A 12,962-nucleotide genomic window follows, 5' to 3' on the forward strand; every position below is an offset into this window, starting at 1 on the left:
AATTTTGTTGTCAGTACATTCAACTTTGTACAGAACAAAGTATTCAATGAGAATATTTCATTCATTCAGATCTAGGATGTGTTATTTGAGTGTTCACTTTATTTTTTTGAGTAGTGTATATGTATGTATGTATGTGTGTGTATATATATATTTATTTCATTTTTTGGGGAAGCAGCATGAAGTTGTAAAGTCATACATGTTTCTGCTATGGAATTTGTTTTACATGATTCAAAACTGTAATCCCAAACTTTTACATTTTATTGTATTCTTCTGGATTACAATCTTTATGTGGGTTTCCACTTACCCATGTATTTCTGCTTTTATTAGGTTTTACAATAAAAGCTGCATTTTTAGTGGAAAAAAATAATTAGAGATGTCCTATCACAGTGGGGATATCTGGACCACCATGAAGACAAAAATAAAAGATCATGTATGCACACACACATACACACACTAGTTCTCCTTGCCTTTCCATGTGTCACAGAGCCGTGTGAGTACACACAGGCCTCTCACCTCTGACACTCTTACACTCTGGTGCGACTGTTAACAGAGAAGTTACAACAACATCTGTGTCACCAGAGGAAGTGAAAGAAAGACTGGCTCAGATTCAAAAAGTTCCAATGTATTTACTAGGGCTCACCTGACTTGAAGATTTTGCAGCTAATACAGACACTGATGTAAAGAGGATATAAATTTTGTAAATTGACAGCAATTGTAATAAGGCTACATTTGTACTATTTACCAGGTCAGTCTGTGTTGCTCTCATAAAGTTAAGCAACCTATGCCTGCCACAGAGGCACAACTACCCCCCACCCACCCACCCCCCAAATCACTAGGAGATCACAAGGTCAAATCCCAGAGATTTCATAACCGAAAAAAAAAAAAAAAAAAAAAATATATATATATATATATATATTTTTTAATTGGTATAATGTATTATGTATTGATTAGGCTCTAGTATTTACATTTGATCTGGAATATATAATGCTCACTGGCAAATATTTTTAAAACTATTCATTCTGTTTGTAACAGACAAGCTATTTGTCTTCCCTTTACATCCTAGTATTCTAGTGATTCTAATTTTCAAGGTCTGTAAATTGTTTCAACTTAACGCATTTATTATTCATACTATGGCTAATGTCAATGACAGGCTGTTGGGTAAAGGTACACATGTGTTTGATACAGTGGACTGATGTATATGGCTCACCTGTTTTCTGTCATCTTTATCTTCGACATATGAGAGAACAAAATCGATCCGTCGTTTGCCATCTCTGAAGTACACAGAGTCCTTACTCTGTTGCTGTTTATCCACCTACACATACACACACAGTCACACACTTTTTGAGTCACAAATTATCACAGTTTAATTAATTTATAAGCAAATTTTTCAAAAATTCCAAGTCCCTTGCAAGTTGTAACTTGTTGATCTAACTGAGAACCATAATCTCACCAATCCAATACAACACCCAACTTAAATTTTAGCAGTCAAAACACTGATTCCAGAGCTTCTATGGATAAATCCATAAAAGCTACACAAAGTGGAAACACCATTCAGAAGCAAGCATACATGCCCTATACACAGGCAAGTCACAGAGATGTTCTGAAAATTTGCTCAAATCTGCTGAAGGATTAAGGGAAGAACTTCACTAACAATACAAGAGGTGATAACATGCCTGATCATTTCTCACTACTGAAAAATTAGATGGGCATCATTTCTTAATGGAAAAGGAGAAGAGGCGCTTCAACTGAAAACACTTGTGGCATGGATGAAAGTACTGCCTTTACTGCAAAGCAAATGGACCAGCACATGAAATTGGACCTTTTTTGTCCACTATTGTGTCTTCACTACATGAACAAACCACAATTTTGCCTTTATACTTTTATAAATAGTATATACTTTATATTTTCTGGGCGAGTGTACACACATTGAGAACAGAATTCAAATCAGTAAGGGCTCATTATTGTGCACAATGAGAAAACACGACAAGAGTGTAAAGTATATTCCTATTTATATGTGCCTTGTCCAAATCATAGTTTAAGTAACAAACAAAAAATTAATAATATGCTGGCTTTGTTCGATAATGCTTTACATATCAGTAAATACAACAGCACTGAAATCACATTATGGAACTGTACTTTAAAACAGAATTTGACACATTTTTGTATCAAGAATAAAAGGGTTAAAAGACATAGGCTGCCATTTCAAGTTATGAAGTAGACACAAGCCAAAACAAGGTACAAGCATAAAGAGTAACAAAAGTTAGGCCTCTCTACTGTTAAGGATGCCTAAGCTTTATACTGCCACTTACAGAAGCGATCTCTGAATTTAGTGTGGCACTTTGGTTTAAATGACGTGAGATCAAGGGCTTTAGAGCGTATGTATTCCTCTAAGCAACACAAGGGCAGGATCATAAGTATGGTTCTACAGCTGTTTATCAAGGGCTATAAATAGCAAATAATTGTAGGACAATAACAGTGAGACAGCCAACAAGCCATCTAGCCCAATTCTAAAAATGCACAAAGCTAGCTACCCTTGCTTTTGCTGTTTGGGTTGTAAACAAACCTAGCTGCCATAACCACAGTCTGTTAATGCTGTTAACTGAACTCCTCTGTCAAAGAACCCATTTTCTTTAGCCTAAAAACAATGAAAGAGAAGAGACTTCCCCTCATTGCTGGAAATATTTGGCAGCAACTCCCACATTCTTTCCTAGGTTATACCCACACAGTCTCTTGTCTGAGTAATGCATGCACTGTTAGCCATACTGATTCTTAACCGCTTAGCAAATCTGCGGCCAGCTCAATCTCTGTAATGACCTTTTCCCCCAGAGGCACACAACACCCATCCTGAAGAAGCCAAGCTGTTAGCAGAGGGAAGAAGGGAGAGAAAGAGAGCGAAGAGCCCTTTACCTCCTCCATGTTGTTCTCCTCCATCAGGCACTGCATTGGCTCAGAACAGTCTGTTTTAAATGAGTCTAGATCCTTGTCTCTTGTGCTAGCTACAGCTGAGGATCAGCATAGACACACTGCAAACCAGACTCCCTCACATGTATGCTGCATTCCAGTCTACTCATCCAGCTTATGATAGTAGATCAAGCCTGTGCTTGCTTGCTCAGTCATTCACAGGACAGCCAGAGAGGGGGCTGGTAGTGATGACATCAGCATGCCGGCAGGGCAGCCACAGCCCTGCTGATCTGATTTCAGGAAAAAAAAAATAAAAGCAGAGAGGGAAGAGAGGACAGGGATGCAGGCTGCCCAGCTGCTTATAAAACTCCAACTATATGAATGGTGAATTTAACCCTTTAATATTTACAAAATATACTTTCCCCATTTCAATTACTGAATATTAATGCTAATTATAAAAGTCGGAGCACAGTGACCTAACAAATACCAACAAAGAAAACTCAGAATGCCACACTTTGATGCCCCAAAGCAAAAAGAATGGGCATGTCTGCTCTATTCTGACCAATTCACTCTGGTTCATTTTCTTTTCATAGACGTTATGGAAGATATTGTTATAAGATGATCTAGTAGTGTGAGAGGAGACCTGAGTCAGTCATCAGCTTTCTGTTCTACTGCCTGTAATCGGAGACCTCCATATTATTTTCAAGCAAATTTGATTTGTAAGACTTAAATGTACACAAGAATGTCAGTGCTACAAGCAATAGCCCATGGAAGAGCAAAATAAAAAATGGCAAGGAGACGTTTTTGCACGTGGACGGCAGATAAATAAGTAATGAACCACTTCAAGACACTTACTTCACAATTTCAAAAAAAGCTGCTAGCTTACAAACAGAATGGTCTTTCAGTGTGTTCCCAGCACAATACTCATTCACTACACTTCTTGTGTGAGTTGCCAGTTGTGTGTCTCTGTGTGTGTCATGTTGTGTCGCAACTGTGCTGTACCCCTCAAGACTAGATTCTTTGTGAAGCCAAAACGCATTATGTATAACATCCTCTCTTCGTTTAGTTCTGTAAAAGACTGATATGAAGTGTGGGATTTGTCATGGACATCTGGCTTATGAAAATGAGCATTATATTTATATACCTGGATCTGTTGTAAGCATGCCTACTCATATCCTACAGTGGTTCTGCAATATCTGATGATGTGACTTGAAGGTGGGTGGAACTGCTTTGGGGTGGATTTTCTGGGAGTGGGCTAATTTTATTTATTTATTTAAATAAAATAAATAAATGCAGGTATTTAGCTAATGTCACTCCTAGGAGGCTTAATATCAAATTGCACTCCTTTTGCTGTAGCAACCTTTGCCTGGTTGTATTTATTAGACTGTATATTTTCAGCGGTTAGGCTAACAGACAGGATTGACTGACGCAAGAGGAATCCCCCACAGTTTTATGATTAAAGCATTCTAGGTATAAAAACAATACACTAAACTCTAGTTTTAGGCTTTTATTTAAATCAGTACTTTACCCTAAATAAAACAGCTATTAAAACGAACTGAAACACTACATGCCTATTGTTAGACAGATCTTCATTAGTCACACATACATTCACACTATGGATAATAAGCACTAAGAAAGTATATTTCACCACAGAAGTCTTGGTTGATATCTTAGAGGGAGCCTTTCCTAAATATTTATAAAATCCTAAAATCCTTTATACAGCACTACAAAAATGACTCACAATCTCTGAGTATTTAATTAACATTAACTGACCAACTAAAAATAATAACTCATGAACTGTTCCATTGCTTCAATTAATGACAAAGCTGTGGTTTACAGTAAAAAATATATGAAGCAGTAACCTGAGCCCTCATGTTCGCACCGTACATGCTCACACAGACTCCCAGGCCCTGTTGCAAGCTATGCTTAAATTTGCTCCTCACTGCCTCTTTTTACAGTAAATGGCACACCAGAGCAGTGAGGCCCAGCAAAGAGGGTGCTTTCCTTTGACTGCATTTCCCCAGTGCTCTCATTTTACATAATTATACATTGCAGATTACATGTGCCACCAATGTTAGCTCTTCATCACAGTGCCTTTTAAAGACAGTCAACCCTAATTCTATAGCATGAAAATCACCACACAGAGGGTCTATATTTGGTAAAACATATAAACTGATTGCAGGCAAAAGCTGAACAACTACTGCATGCCAGCTATGGCTACCGTATTTCCCTACTTCTTATTGAATATCGTCTCTGTCAAATCAAAACCCTGTCAATTATTTTTTCATTTATTTTATTTTATTTAGATTTTTATTTTATTGAAAATGCTACATTTTACATTGTGTAAGCATTTCATGATAAATCAACCAATAGCAATGGTGTAAATTACCTTGAATAAAATCTTGCAACATTAATTTATACATACATTATTTTTGTTTACCTTAAAAAGTTCTCAAGACATGAGATTGCAGTAATCAATTTACAGTATTAAATGTAAGCTAAAAACACCATAGTGTGTAAAGAAACTGTATTCTCTTCCTGACAGTCTTCATATGACTCCAAATTATGCTACACAGGAGAACCTCTTCAAACAAGTGGATACCTAATAATTAAGAAATGCGACAAAATTAGAGACTCCTGCTGTGTATAAAACATGCTTGCTAATGCTTTTTCAAGTCCTTTTTCATGTTAAGGGCTAGGTTATCATCATGAGAAGGGTGGATCCCATGGCTATTTCAGATGAGAGCAGCCAAGCTTGCTGTTCCTCCCCAAGAGCCAAATTAAAGGTCAAATACACTACGCTGCGCATGGAATATGGAGTTTAGGCTGATGTTTCAGAGAGTGTGTGAGTTGCTCTTTACATCCATTTATTTTGTTAAACTGAAATCATAAATGCAAACAATACAACGGTGGTTATGAATGTTCCATTATTGCTAGCAGGTAAGTTCCTACTTTTACCAACACAAGACTTCACTACAAACACAGGCCAGAAGACTCATCATACATGTTCAGTAAACCACACAGTTCAAAGGATATCACAGTTTTAAAACCCCTAAACTGATGGCAAATTCACTTCTATTAAATTTAAGACTTCGACTTCTGATTTTACAAGAATTTAGACATGTTGTGAAACAGACTGTTGTAGCGCTTTTCAAACACTTTTAACAGCGTTATGGAGATCCAGTCCTGAACGGTTTCACAATATAGCCTATCTCCATGTGTTGTAATAGCTATGAACCAATGGTTTCAGCGTAAAGCTATACAGTGGCATTTGATAAAGCCTTGTCTGAGCACATCCAGGTGTTTCGTCACAACCTTGCTTAGGAATCGTCTGGTGTGTCAGACAGAGGGGTATCAGGCAGGATACTTTTTTAAACATCCACTGAACATTATTTACATACTTAGTTTCCACAACCGAAAATACACAGTCCAAAATGCTCCTTTGCTTGCAAGTGCTGCTTTGCTTAAACAAGCTACACCGTTACCATGTAGCCTCGCAACCATTACCCACCAAGTAAACTCCCGATTGATTATTATACAAATCTGATCTTAAGCTTAACTGTTATACTCATAAACCATGAGAATGTTAACTTAAGGCTTGACAACAATACAGACTTTAGGCTATGAATTCTGTCTGTTTTATGTCTGCAGGACTCTTAAAGAAAACTAATCTGTTCAGTCCACTTCCTTCAAGCAAGCATGCAAGCCTCCCTCTGAGTTAAGCTCTGCTGATTTTATTCATTCCTCCTTCTGCCAAATATGAGCGGTTTGTACCATTTGCAGAAAACAGGTGGTTTCTACCCCTCCCACACTGATTGGTGTTCTGGGCGCTCCTGTTCTTTTGAATATTTTGTTCCCATGGATCTGAACGTAAGTACACATCTTCTTTATTGTTCACTTTTATTTTTTTCTTAGGTTTCTTTAGATGAAGAATTAGATGTTTGTGTCTTCATATTTGATGTATTTTAAAAGTCAAGTGTGCGCTGCCCACTCCGATATGTACACTCTCTTCTCAGAGGCATTTAAATGAATACTTGTGTTCTTTTCAGTCATTTCAAAGTCTATTGCCAGTTATGTTTTCCAAAGAGGAGGTGTGGCGTCATAGACAGAGTTATATGCATATGCATGGTTGGAGTCATATGCAAGTTAACACAACGAACACACTTCTGGAAACACACTTCTGCATGTTTTAATACAAAATTACTGTTTACTGTTTTTCACAATGTTTTGAAAAGTCATGGCACATTTCATATTTTATTTGATATGTTATAGAAATTATTTTCTGCAGTTTCTTAGCACTAAAATCTACAGAAAAATGTGAAAAACTACAATGTCATTATCCCTTTAAGAACACTTACAATGACTAGTAATTCCTTTCTCACACTGATACACAGTGATATCAGCCAACTAAACATTTCTGTTACATTTTATAGACAGAATTGAGCACTGCTCTCTTCTAAGAACAATAAGCAATAGTATAATGCTGCATGGGCAGCAGGTCAAAAATGATGCAGCAATTCTTACAAAAAGAATGTGTTATGGCTCACACACCCAGGTTGGTACCAGTCGCCCAGGGAGGAAACTGGCTGTATTAGTAGCAATAATGCAGGAAGAAAACTATTATGTGATAGAGGGGAAAACTGACTGTAACTAATTTTTTCGAGTGAAAGACAATCATCAAATAAAGACCAGCAGAAAAAGTAAACATAAAAAGTTCTGAAGGCCAAAAGAAGCAGTAACTATCAACAGCTCACAGACAGGCATGGGACCCAGCATCTGATTTCCTAGATACCACTATCATTGCTTTATCATGCTATGGAAATAAAAAATCAGTTCTTAATCACTATTCAAATATTCAGCATAATGTCTCTCCAAGCATGTTTGTTCCCTAAATGTCACAAATATGTAGAAAAACAAGTAGCATTTCTAAAAGGTACATTTAAAACGGGGGGAAAATATCAAAAGCTGACAACGTACCTTTCAACCTGTACAGCAATCATGAAATATGACTTTATGCACTGCAGAGCAAGAACTCCTTCACAAACACTTGACGATTATCAATACTACTGTATTGCAGTAAATTAGTAAAGGCCACTGCACGGCGTGTTATCAGGCAAACAAGCCAAAAAACACACTGAAAACATTCTATGAAGCCACAAGAAAAACTCAGTTCAACCCTCTTTACCATGTCGTACCCTTGAGCGATACTTCAGAAACAGTGTTCTCTTCCTCCAGATCTGTGGGGAATCAAATGTGAAAAAAGCGCAAACATATACATATGCACAAGTACAGCACAGTTGCTGTACACCACAGTCTTACACAAGCACAGCAGCACGCCACCTGAGTTTAGGCATCTTGACAAAGCAAATTCAGGTCTGCACCGCTTTAATATTTTTAAATATTACCTGTTCTGTCAATACTTTGTTTTTCATTAAGCATATTAATGGTCTGATGGGTGTCATAATAATTGTAAACATAACTTGCCAGACATTTCGGATATGCTAACCAGTATCCTTTTGGGGTTGTCTGCAGCAGATTGCAGAAATGTTAGAAAATTAAGGCGTCTTCAAAGCCTGGAAATGCTGGTGGATTGGTCTAGCCACATAGCATGCTAGTGTGTATAATGTTAGTGACTTTGGTTAATGTTTAATGAACCCATTTGTGATACACACATATCGTGTTTACTTTATACTGATCTATGTGTTGTTTCTCATAACACTCCTGAAAAACCTCCATTGGAGGGCTAACACTTCACCCTACCCCTCTATTCCAACAAGAATCTGGATACCCCACCACTAGGCGCAAGCACGCAAAAAACATGGTTAGGCCACAGTGGTAAGGGCAAGGGGTGAAACAGGATTGGGCCAAAGTCACATGCTGGACACCGAGATGCGTAACCACAAACAAATTTAATGATTTGTGTCGTTTTTGCACCAAGACATGTCAAGGTTAATTTTGCTTTTATTTTTAATTTCACTGAGTTTGTTTTCAAAACAACAGTGGAAAACCTTATATGTCTGTTGTCACATAATCTGTAAAGGGTCATATCCATTTTTTAAAATAAATTTTTCCTCTGACATTCACTTACGACATTTGTGTGGGTTTGTGTACCAAACACAGTCATAATTTAGTTTTATGTAACCAATTTCCAAACTCTCTTTATCATTTTGAATTACACAGACTGTTCTTGCAAGGCCTCTCTGACTGATACATATTGGTTTTGTGCATTGAACCTCATTGAAAAAGCAGTCTGCGCAGAAACACTCCTAATTACATCAGAATGAATGGATGGGGCTATAAGATCTAACTAAATTTAAGTCACAGCTCCTTTAAAAACCTCATACTGAAAAAAATTAATATCCATTATGTACAACATTCCTGGAATTTGCACTGATAATCTGTATTAGTACACGACAAGAACTAATTTATAGGAAATCATCCCTGAGCATTGAATAATACAACACCCACACACCTCTTACCCCTGCAAGGCTGGAAAGATGTTGAACAGGTTCAGTGTGTTCTTTCTCACACTGATCACACACAAGCACTGAAGAATGACTGGAGCTTTTCGACACTGTGCCAGAGCACTCTGAACAAAGACTTGATGAAGACTATAAAGAGAGAAGGAAGTAGTGAAAAGTTTAGGTTAAGAAGAGAACAGAAAAGAGGAAAAAATGAGGAAAGTGAACAAGAACACAAACAACTCTTCAGAGACAGTGAGAGACAGAGCATGCTCGCAACAGATAAAAGATCAAACAATCTGATAGCAGTGCTAACTGCTTCTCAGAGGTTTCCAAGGCAACCACACATACAACATGAAGCAAAATGTATGTAACACATTTCTATCATTGGTGCATTTGTATGTCTGCTGTTTCAGTATTCTTGCTACATGCAGCCAACAACAAGTCAGAGGTCCATGGTAAAAGGGGGTTTCCTGTACATACTGGTTCATACTTCCTGATCCTGCCCTGAAACGCTCACATAAATCTGCATACTGAAGAACAATACACACAAACAGTGAACAAAAAAGGGTAATCCTGCTAATAGCTTGCATTGTAATATAAAAGCCCGAAAAGACCAACAAGATATACAGTAGGGTCCAAAAGTCTGAGACCACTGGTAAAAATGCTTCTATTTAGCAATCCCTTCTAATTTAATACAGTATTTCATTAAAATGATATTAGCAGCATCACAATGCGTGTGAAAATTTGAATCTTAGATTAGAAATTAGTAACATACATTTCATTCAGTATTTGGTGTGCCCCCTTTTGCTTTAATGACAGCATTTGAGGCTGCAAGTCCACAAATTGTTTACTTGAGAGCTGTCTGAAAGCATTCTTTAACAGAAGGAATAAGCCAAAGGAATAAAGGAAGGAATAAACCAAAAAACATCTGCTTGCACAATGGCCTTAACATGGTCACAAATATACTTAAATTTGAATACTTCCTTAGAAACAGTACATCATCTGGAAAATTTCATCTTCTTTTTCTTTGTTTTCAGCTTTTCAAAATGCTAAAACTTTTTGTCCTGGTTTAAATAATAAAAATCCAGATTTTCATTGCAGTCTCAAACGTTTGAACCCCACTGTGTAATTTTAACTTGCATGCTGTGTCTGGTTATGCCTGTAAATTGCAAATGGTGCATTCTGCAAATGTGTATGTAAATAAGCTGTGTGTCTCAGAGGTTATTTGCATGACATATAGTCCACCAGTGAAAAGGCACGAAACACTGGTTGGTGGTTAGACCAAACACATTTGATCAAGGTTTCCTTTTCAAATGCACCTTGACAGCGGAAAATACTGCTAGATATCATAAGACTAGGTATCATAAGGTAACAATAAGCTAAATAAAAGTATAAACAGGCTAAACATGATAAGAGATTACAGTGAAGTTTAGTATACCCTCACGTCATACTCTCCAAATTGCATTCACAACACTTGGTGTACTAATGGAGTACAACACAAGGTATCAAATAACTTAAGACCATTGTACCCAAGGTTTTGGGCCATATCATCCTCTTTTACATCACTTATAGTACCAAAACAGTACTGTGCGCTGACACTCACACTCAACATTGGATTTACTCATTATTTGTTATGGAACTGAAATTTGTCCTTGTACTGTCATATTGTGTTCAGTGAGACTGCTTTTGACCCCCAGCTGGTGCTGTTTGTGTGAGTGGCATTAATGAAGTGTTATTATAGTGACTAAGTAAGTAGCATATCTGTGATTGTGGCAGTTATTACCTTGGCATCATCATGCTGTGATCCACTGTCCAAAGTGGAATGGTAGCCATTGTTCTCCTCTGTGAGAGAGAGATGGAAAGAAAATTAAATAACAGAACTGATAAGAATTTTACTTTAACTCAGGATGCACAATAATATTGGAACCATACTAGTATTGTCAGATAATCGCTTATCTGCTTCAGACAGATATTTAGATATTTCAGCTCAATACTTGATGGAAGTATTTACTGTTCTCCTGAAAAGCAGAATGCTTAGGCAACTCTGGGCATCTGCGCTAAATTATTTGTATTTTATTCACTTCACTGAATTTGTGGCCCTACAGAAATAAATATTACATTTCTCCATAATACTGGTCCAGGTAGAGTTAGTCTCAATTTCTATATTTTGTAAAAGTTTACATTTTTTAATCGACATTGCCATCAGTAGATATGTATGTGAAAAATATTGGACATTGAGATCAGCTCACAATTCCCATTTTGCTCTATCCCCAACACTGTGCTACTGTGGCAACACAGATTTATTTAGAATTTAGATGATATAAGATCTGGAATTTAAAGCTTAGAACATAGCATATAATTCCACTGAAGAGCTCTAAGCAGAGACATTTAGGAGTTGCCCATCATTTCCTGTGTATTACTCAACTTGAACTTGTCTTAGTCATTTACTACAGACGTCTAAACAGCATATTTTGACTTTCTATCAGGACTGTGAAGAATTATAGCAGCACAAGCAACAGTCACAGCCCAACTGTCCTCTCTTTTAAGCACACTCTGCCTTAAACCATTAACCCTTGTGCTGAAATCAAATGGTCTCAGTATAGTCTGGGTTGCACACGTACATCCCTGACATTTTCCCAATGCCATTTTTTAGTAAATAAAAGTAAATGCCTTTTTAACAGTATGTGCACTGTAATCACATTTCATACAGACATATGCAGCTGCTCAAACAAAAGCTGACATAATACGACCAGCCCATGCTCATAAATGATTCAACATTTACATGGCAAGCAGAAAAGTAAACAGCTTTCAAGACAACCCATACCAAAGTAGAAATAACATCCATCCATCAATTTTCTAAGCCGCTTCTCCCTCAGGGTCGCGGGGCTAAGCCGTTTCTCCGCAGAAATAAAAATGATAATTAAATAAATAAATGGAACATCTCATGTTCTCATATCTAAAAACAGTCTGAATAATGGGAGGTGTTCTGTTATTTTTCTCTGGTCAAAGCCTGTGTCTGGGTTGGGCTGCTGATGCGCTAAGATAAATTATCACAGGATACAGATGAAAAGTCTCAGGTGGGCACAGCTATCTCATTACAAGTAAACCTCTACAAGAATCCGAGACAGGCCACTTTCAAGAAGAAGTCATGAAAAGAAAAAAACTGTATTACTATTAGTGTGATGTGCACTCAGTAATGAAATGTGCTAATCTGGGTGCTGACAAAGTGTAGTGCACAACGTTATTTTTGTGTGATTTTTTTTCCCCAAGTCTACTTCTTTACTGCTATTAGTGATCTTCTTGAATAAAAAACTTCACAACGTGCAGTGCCAGACTGTAAGAAGTAGAAGGAGAAATCTTAACATACTGTTGAGCTTTGGAATCAGATTAACCTGAAAGTCGATGTGATACAAAACATCTATCAATTAAATATGGCCTAAAAATATGGCTTAAAAGTTAGCCCAAGGAAACTAGTGTTGATAATCACATGACTACATCTGGGTAACTACATCATTGTGCTTCTTCTAAGTACTGCATAAAGCACTCAGTCTGACCTCAGCAATGGCACTACAAACATTTGCAATCAGTCACAAAGTT

General features: G+C 37.2%; 1 protein-coding gene across 3 annotated transcripts in view; it reads right to left on the bottom strand.

The window, feature by feature from the left end:
- ano5a (anoctamin 5a) overlaps positions 1-12,962 on the bottom strand; it is a 33,735-nt gene that overhangs the window by 16,764 nt on the left and 4,009 nt on the right. For 2 of the 3 annotated variants that reach the window (XM_017722866.2, XM_017722864.2), the window contains exons 2-3: positions 11,149-11,207; positions 1,208-1,312 (exon numbers count right to left, since the gene is read on the bottom strand). In XM_017722866.2, the coding sequence (XP_017578355.1) occupies positions 1,208-1,312; positions 11,149-11,207 (164 nt within the window). Of the gene's footprint in view, positions 1-1,207; positions 1,313-2,907; positions 3,136-11,148; positions 11,208-12,962 lie in introns of those variants that run through there. The other variant, XM_017722867.2, reaches the window with a different exon arrangement.

This window comes from Pygocentrus nattereri, chromosome 11 (assembly GCF_015220715.1).
Source record: "Pygocentrus nattereri isolate fPygNat1 chromosome 11, fPygNat1.pri, whole genome shotgun sequence".
Lineage (NCBI taxonomy): Eukaryota > Metazoa > Chordata > Actinopteri > Characiformes > Serrasalmidae > Pygocentrus > Pygocentrus nattereri.